Source organism: Pan troglodytes, chromosome X (assembly GCF_028858775.2).
Source record: "Pan troglodytes isolate AG18354 chromosome X, NHGRI_mPanTro3-v2.0_pri, whole genome shotgun sequence".
Lineage (NCBI taxonomy): Eukaryota > Metazoa > Chordata > Mammalia > Primates > Hominidae > Pan > Pan troglodytes.
Genome location: NC_072421.2, coordinates 149,223,801 through 149,232,360, shown reverse-complemented (window position 1 = coordinate 149,232,360; position 8,560 = coordinate 149,223,801). Strand labels below are relative to the sequence as shown.

General features: G+C 52.1%; 1 protein-coding gene across 1 annotated transcript; it reads right to left on the bottom strand.

Annotated features, from left to right (window-relative positions):
- Window positions 1-250: 250 nt before the first annotated feature.
- On the bottom strand, window positions 251-6,183 carry CNGA2 (cyclic nucleotide gated channel subunit alpha 2). The gene is made up of 6 exons (XM_529195.6): window positions 6,074-6,183; window positions 5,788-5,880; window positions 4,935-5,105; window positions 3,766-3,873; window positions 2,025-2,131; window positions 251-1,656 (listed from the first exon to the last, which is right to left on the bottom strand). Exons 1-6 carry the CDS (start codon window positions 6,181-6,183, stop codon window positions 251-253), a joined length of 1,995 nt encoding a protein of 664 aa, XP_529195.2.
- Between the last annotated feature and the right edge of the window lie 2,377 nt (window positions 6,184-8,560).

Sequence of the window (8,560 nt, the reverse complement as noted above, 5' to 3'; positions counted from 1 at the left end):
TTCTCCCTTCCTCAGACTTAGGCAGGCCGAAGCTCTCGGAAGCCCAGCCAACACAGTCTGTACTCTCCACAAACTTGGGCTAAACTTGGAGGCGGAATCTTGGATGTTTAGGCCAAAAACCCAGGGTCAGAGAGGCTTTTGGGAGAATTCAGGGAACGTGAGGGTAATGCATGTAAATCCGGAGATCTAAATAGCTCCTCTAGCTTCTGGGATCAAGGCCAAGGCTGGAGAGGCAGTTGGGCCCCAGGTCTTATGGCTTGTCAGCAGCAGCCAGCTCGGGGCTGTTCATCCCATCAGACAGGTAGTCATCTTCATTGTTCTGTTTCATCTTGGTTTCCAGAACTGTGATACGCTGCTTGAGCTTCTGCTGGGCCCCCGTGTACTCAGCCAGCAGGCGGCCAAAGCGAGTGTACAAGGTTTCCATGTTGGTCTCCAGCTGCCCTAGCTTCTCCTGCACGTCGACCTCCATGCTGGTTGCCACTTCGTTCTCATCCAGCAGTCCCTCCTTCATGAGGATCTCCCGACCCCTCTCTTCTAGGACTTTCTTGGCATCAGGGTACTCAGTCACAGCTTCCATAAGATCATCCTTGGACAAGCAGAAGAGATCTGAGTAGCCCAGGCTGCGGATATTAGCTGTGCGTCGATTGCCCATTTTACTGCCCTTAATGTTAAGGATACTGATCTCGCCAAAGCAGCTTCCAGCCGAGAGCAGAGCATACTGAGTCACACCATCATCAGCCACCACTGCCAGTTTGCCCTCCTTAATGATGTACATCTCCTTGCCGATGTCCCCTTTGCGGCAAATGTAATCCCCAGGACTGAAGACCTGAGGACGGAGTTTCAGTACCAGCTCTACCAGCAGGCCAGCCTCACAATCATGGAAGATGCGCACTTTCTTGAGTGTGGACAAGTGGACATTGATGGCTATCTCAGCCCTGAGCTTGGCTGGCAGATTCTTGAGAATTTCTTGCTCATCCACTGTCTTCTTATTGGTCCACAAGTAGTCAAACCACCTAATGACCTTGGCTTCCATCTCCTTGCTGACCTTTCGGAACTGCATGTAGTGTTTCACGGCATCGATCTTAGCCTGGAACTCTGCCCGGGTGGCATTCATGTTGGAGATCATGGAGCCCACATTTCCCACGATGGTGGCAAAGATGAGGACGCCAATCAGGAAGTCAAAGATGACAAATAGGTACTCCTCATCCTTTACAGGGGGTGGTGTCTCCCCAATGGTAGTGAGAGTCAGTGTGGACCAGTAAAGGCAATAGATGTATTCCCTAGCCAGGTAGCCATACTCAGGGTCAGTGATGTTTGGGTAAACCCAGGTATCGACCCCAAAGCCTATGGATTTGGAGATGGCATAATAGATGCAGGCATTCCAGTGGATGATGACCAAGATGTAGAGGACAAGGTTGCTGATGCGGAAGATGTTAGGGTAGCTGGTGCGTGTCTCTGTCCGGTCAAAGAACTCAAACATGCGGGCAAAGTGCAGCAGGCGGTTGAAGCGCACCTCAGGGCTGTGGATGTCCACAGCAAAATAGATCAGGTCAGTGGGGATGATGGAAGCCACATCCAGCTTGAACTGCAGGGTGTGGATGTAGTTGTCTCGCAGTTTCTTGGTATCTTTGACCAGCAGCCCCTGCTCCAGGAAACCTAGTAGAGATGAAAGCAAGCATGTCATCTCTGCCCTCAGGGTATATATATATATATATATATATATATATATATATATATATATCCTTCCCTATAGGCTAATATCTCTAGGCAAGGAAACTACTGCTCACTGAAACTTCCTTCCCAAGGAAGGATATAGCTCACATACCAGGGCTGGCCAGAAGGACTCTAAGAGAACACCCCCAGATCAAAACCTCTCTATGCATGTGGGACCATGAGGTTCAAAGAAGGGTACTCACCTACCAGAGTCCCACCCAAGCAATTTAGTCCAACACCATGTCCAGTGGGCTTCCTAAAAATTTGGACTCAGGCCTTCGGATTTACCTGCATCCCAATTGCTCACTGACCTGTGCGCAATCGGATGAAGAGGTCCGCAATGTAGACCACATCTGAGACATAATCCAGCACCAGCCACACCAGGTAGTAGCCTTTCTGTAGGTCACTGAAGCAGGCTCTGCGGGAGGACAGGGCTAAGCTTCACCCCCAAAGCCAGCCAAAGGTCCCTTGGAGGCCCCAAACTGAGTGTTCACTGTGTGCAGGGCTTGGGATGGCTACCAGGGGCATCATTTAGTCACAGTCAGCCTGATGCCAAGAGATATTTATCTACAAGTAACTTCTGCCCCACCCCTCCTCATTACATAACATCACTACATAGACAGCACCACTAACCATTAATTTTCTGTCTCACCCTCTGAACTGTGAGCTCCAGGAAGGCAGGGACCCCTCTTAGTCATTACGGCATGCCCCATGCCTGACCTAGGGCAACAGGATTTGAGCGCTCAATGGCTGTGAGTTGAATGAATGAACAAGTCATTGGAAGAACAAACTACAGCACACAACTGAACCATCTCCATGCTCATCTCTTCAGCATACATCTTATTCAGCACCCAATAAACAGCACTAGCCAATACACATGAGAGGGAGAATAGTAGTGGGAATGGAGAAAGTTTGGAGGTTGCAGAACTTTTTAAAAGGAAGTGGCAGGATTTGGCAACTGAGTAGGGAGAGTACTGGGGAGAGAGCAGAGTCAGGGACACAGCCCAGGATGATTGTCCAGTGAGTGTACTAGTCAAAGGGGAGAGCCGTTAACTCTGACTACTTGGTCACATTCAGACTCAAACTCCAGCCCCCTCCCCTTCCCACTGAGACTGCAGAGCTGGCCCATGCCAGTGATGGCTCACTCACAGCCTCCAGCCACACTAGGCCATCCCGAGACAGGGTTTTCATACTTGCTGTTTCTTCTGCCCAGAATGCTCCCTCCACCATCCTCAAGTATCTAATTAGCTGCCTCCCTCCCACGAGCTAAGGCATCACCTCCTCAGAGATGCTGATCCTGACTACCCTTTCTCTAGCCACCAGGCCCTGGCATCATTCTGATCATTTGTTTCATTTCAGGTTTACAGTCACTGTCCGCCACTAGCCTGGGAGCTCCAGGAGAGCAGAGACCATGGTTGTTGTGTTCACCACATTATCCCCAGCAATGAGCACACATGAGGTGCTCAGTCAAATCCTTGCTGAATGAATGACTGGGATTGGGATGGAGTAGGATGGGGAATGCTGCCAAGGAAAGCTACATGTAGATAGTGGCTTTTGAACTTAGCCTGCAAGGAGAAGAATCTCCATAGGTGGAAAATGGAAGGGAAAGGGAATTTTCTCTAGAGGAAACAGCATGTTCTGATCCAAGAGTGGTGAATGCTGGGGCTGGGGTGTATCCAGAACGTGTAGCAAGAGAAAAAGGTCAGGTCCAGAGGAGTTTGAAGGCCATGCTTAGACCTTGAACTTCATCCTGTGGACAATGGGGAGCCACTTAAGGGTTTGTGAGGAGGGAATGGCATCACCAAATCCTAGTTTGCTATCAAGCATGTTTGTTGCAAATGTGGAGGATGCACCCTAGGTGTGTGGAACCACTGTAGTTGTCCCAGACACAGGACAGACAAGAAATCTTCATGGCATATTAAATAGGGAGAGGGTTGGGGTTAACAGAGAAGTTGGAGGTGCCATTGGTATCCAGGGACTGCTGCGCTGTCAATCCCGGGGTCTGAAGACTGGGTTGCTTTGGCCACCCCTCCTGGGCCCCACCCTGCTCACCTGGCCACCAGCAGGCACCAGTTGTAAAGGACGGGCATGGCAATGACAAATAGCCAGCAGTAGTACCAATCCCCAGCTGGGTCCAAGACAAATAGTTCAAATTTCTTCCTGAGAAGACAGACAAAGGCAAGGCTTGGGGATCAGGTCCCCCAGTGTGATAGCACCCCAGCTCCCAGAAACCAGAAGTGCCTGAGAAAGCAAAAGCACTGCCGAAGGGTATATGTGGGGTGAAAGATGGGTTGGCTGAGGGCCACATTTTTCAGGGAACTACAACCTGGTACTGGGCATCTGAGTGGAACTCAGATGGGCAGGGGCACCCATCTTCTCATTCTGAACCTAGATAGGTCCATTGGTTCCCATGCACGTTACAGGCCCCTTGCCCAGAGGGCATGTCAAGGGGCAGAGCTTTCAGTAGTGGTGGGTCTCAGGGCCTGGGAAGGGATTTCCACAGGATGATAATTGGGGCTTAGGCCTATTCCCACATCCCTCCCTAAAGAGAGGTGCTCCAGGTGAGTGAGCACCATGAGCTTCCTGCCCACCTCACCCTCCCTTTTTGGTCATTGGCCTCCAGCCTCCAAATCACTTCCCCAGATGTTGTGTCCTGCTTTGACAAGGGATGTTGTGTCCTGCTTTCTCTCCACTAGCCAGAGGTGGGGAATGTCAGCTTGGCCAGACATCTGCAGTTGCCTTCTCATTCCTCAAAAGACAAACCCTCCAGCTCTGCCTTCTCTGCCCTCCCCATGTTATCCTGCTCCATCATTCAGCGCTTCTCCTCCAGCCCTCTACATGATCTCTTCAAAGACCCACTTCCTTGCCCACAGTGGAGATGAGATTGGCATCCCCTCCAGGGCACTCCCTGAATGCACCCTCTCAGTATTTCCTGACCACTGGAACTGGGCTATACATTCATGTGCAGCAAGAGGACATCTGGCAAGAGGCAACTAAGGCGAGAAAAGACACCAGAGGTTCTCATGGCAAGTAGGCCACTGGCTGTTGGGGAAACAATGGAAATATTCTGGAGGTGAAAACATTGCAAATCACCCTTGCCCACCACTCTTTTTACTACAGCAGGGCTTGTCATAGCCCCTAGCAGTAGCATAGAAACCCCAGTGAGCTCTTCCATTGCATGCTTAAAGCCCATTTGAGTGCCATAGGCTGAACAGCTGTACTTGGTGCCTTTGTCCTCGCCATCCTTGTCGCCTTTGCCATCCCCCTCCTGTGTGGTCACAGTCTGGAGTTCAGGCCCACGAAAACGCTCGAGGAATGAGTCAGGCCTAGGTTCCTCCTCTCGGAAATTCTTGTTGGCCCACTGTCTGATGATCCCCACCAGGCGAACTATCCTAGAGGTGAGAGAAAAAGAGTATGAGCCAGAGCCAAGACTCATGCTGTTCAGAAAGCACCAGTCCCCAAGAGCTCACTGTCTGCTAAGGAAGATGAAAGAAGGACAGTGAAACCTACAAACAGGCCAGACCATGATTTCCCGTGTGCTAAAAGCTGGGGTAGAGGCCATAGGGCAGGGGGCTGGGGCTCAGGCATGACCCTGAATGCAGTCCAGGGGGAGACTGCTGTCCTAGGAAGACTTCCTATAGGAAGTGCCATCTCAGTTGATGGTGAGAAGAGCAAGCTGGAGGTCTTCAGGGCAAGTTGGAGGTTGTGTTAAGGCAGGAACTATCATGAGTAAAGCTTGCCCTGAGCTTCCTGCTTTCCCTATGGAGCCTCTGACTCTGGGACAGAGAGGCCTTGGGTCCTCTACCTAGGTCTCTCTACCGGGAAGGATATCGCTCCCTGATGCTGAGACAGCCAAATGTGAAGGGAGGCCTCTTCTGGCCCCTCTGAGCTTGCCTGCCTTGGGGTTTGCCCAGACCTCAGGAGGACGGAATTAAGTTTGGCTACCAGTGACAGTGCTCCTTGGAGGTCTTGATGGACAGGACTGGTGGGACCGTGAAGAGGAGGGCAGTGGTAGCCACCCTGACAGGCTCCATGCACAGGAAGGGGAAGCAGCAGGGTAGTGGTGGGACCCACCTGCGGAAGCCACTCCTTCCCTGCTGTGGGGCATCCACGTCTGCCAGCCTCTGCAGTTCTGAGGAGGTGTCATCGTCAGCTGCAGAGTGTGGCCTGCAGAAAAAAGAGCAGGATTGACCCAGGGTTCTCAGGGCATGACTTGTCTCCCCTCCTGGGTCATGCTTAGAAATCCCATGTTCTTTTTAGAGGCTGTCCTGGAGACAAAGATTGCTTGCTCTGTGACAATGAGGCAGAGATGGGAAGAAGTAGCAGCCTCTGTACCTTCCCTGATACCATGCAGACTCACCTGCTGCTTGTCCTGTGGTCATCTTTGCCATTGGCCTTGATGGCAGGAGGTGCATGATGGTTGTGATTATTGGCTGGGGAGCTCTTCACACCATTGGTTTTTTCGGTCATCCTCCATGTACAACCAGAGCACTTATCTGCCAGGAAGAGGGCCAAGAAGAAGGTCACAGAGGACCCTGACACCCACAGAGAGTGGGAGAGTGGCAAGTGAACAGGATGGATTAGAACCCAGGCCCACCTGGCCAACCTCGTAACCTTAGGCACTGCTGTGGCAGTCAGGGCAGTGGGATTCAGCATTCCCTAAATGCCAGGCACCAGGGCCCAAGAAAATGAGGGTACTCCCCCAACCCTAATATGTAGTTGTAAATGGAAACAGTGCTAAACTACAAAAAGCGTTTGCTTTTCTATTTTACCCCAGTATTTTTTTACATACAAACTATCAAAGCTAACACAAAACATAACTAACAAAAGCTGTTTAAGCCATCTTCCTGTGGCTTCACTTTGCAGATGTCTGGCACATACTTACGCTGCCGAGCAGCTCCAAGGCAGCCACTGCCCCAAAGCCCTGGCCCAAGCAAGGAAGTGCATCTCCCTGACCCAGAGTAGCTTCCCTTTTCCCTAAGGAGCATGAGCTCTGAGGTGGTCTCCAGTGAGGAGAACCAGAAAGCTAGGTGGCTTGGGGAGGTGTGGGGTAGAGAGCAGCTGCTCTGGGCCAGGGAGACGCACCTCCTCCCTTGGGCCAGGGCTTTGGGGCAGTGGCTACCTTGGAGCTGCTCGGCAGCTTAAGCATGTGCCAGACATCTGCAAAGCGAAGGCACAGGAAGATGGCTTAAACAGTTTTTGTTCGTTTTGTTTTGTTTCAGCTTTGATAGTTTGATAGTGAGGGCTCTCTCCTCTGCGCAGAGCAGGAGAGGGACAAGGGCAGCGTTCTGTGCCAGAAAAATCCCTCTGGCTGCTCTGTGGAGCCTGCATTAGAGGGAGCACAAGGGTGAAGTTTGGGGCAGGGAGGAGGCTGGACAAGAGTACCAATGGAGCCCAAGACAAGAGGGCAGAGTGCGGAACTGTCTAGGAAGGAGAATGAATGGGACTCAGAGGAGTGGATGTGGGGAGCAATGGAGAGAGTGGGTGGGATCACAAAGAAAGAGGAGACAGAGTGAGGGTCTAGGGCAGAGTTGTGGAGAACCCCAATATTTCAGAGTTGAACAGAGGATGAGGTGTCCACAAAATAGATGGAGAAGGAACAGCTGAGGAGGTAACAGTCTAGAGGAGGGACAGGAGATTGTGTCCCACAGTGTCTCTTGCCACAGAGTCAGGAGATACTTGGAGGAGCTCTTCCCTGCCAGGGCTGGTTGGCATGCCCTACCAGGTGTGGGCAGAAATGGTCAGCATGACCCCCAGATTTCCCACAGCCCATGCTGCTGGACCCACAGTCTGGAAGCTGTCCCTGAAGCTCCCTCAACCCCCGCCCAAGCTTGTTCCAGCCTCTGAAGCTGTCACCATGGCGATGGCAGGCACGTCAAACAGCCTCAGAGATGCTCACCTGGTGCTCTCTGCGGGACTATGGCACCAGGATAGTAACGAGGGCACTTGAGGGAAAGGAACCAGCATCACTGAGTCCCTGCTTGGACCCTGGAGGCAGCAGACCATGGAGACAAAAAGTTTCAGGCAATGCAAACAAAGCCGGAGCCATTTGCACCAGAGTTTCAGGGCTGGCCTCCTGGAAAAGCTGGTGTTGAAGATGAAGCTGGCAGATCAAAAGGGCTGTAATCCAGGGCCAGGCCAGTGCTGGGGGCACAGCATATGTTCACATCCTCTCTAAGGTTCTGTCACAAAGGCAGATTCCCCCACCCCATGACCCCTGCTCCTTCTGTACCAGGAAACAGACCCGTCCCTGAGCCTGACTGCCTGCACACCCTCCCCTTTGCCAGAAACTGCCCCCTCATGCTGCTTGCTGGAAACAAGGCAGTGGGGCTGGTGGGTCTCATGTATACACCCTCTCCAGGAAACCTCAAGTCCCAAGGCTCCAGCTACCATCATGTCAAATCAGCTCCTCCTCAAATTTACCCACCTCTGAAAGGGGCCTGCCCTCTTCCCAGTCACTCAAGCTGGAAGCCTGGTGTCAACCGTAACTCCTTGTTTCCTTTATCACATCCAAGCAGCCTCTGCCCTGAGTAGATTGTCCCCACAAAAAGTGTCAAAGTTCTGTCCACCCATTGCCCTCCATCCCCAAGGCCCTGGACTGGTCTCAAGCCTTCAACATGGCTCTCCAGGCCTGCTGCAGTGGACTCCAGATGGCTCAGTGTTCACTGGGGTCTGGACTGGAGGGGGGCGCATGATCACCAGGGTTTACATTACAGGTAAAGCTCTCAGGGGGATGTATCCATCCCCATATCATGAGAACAGAGAAAAAAGCTAAGGGTAGAGCTCTGGGGAGCTGCAACCATGAAAGACAGCTGAGGGGCTGGGTGAGTGAAGGAGAATGAGGCTG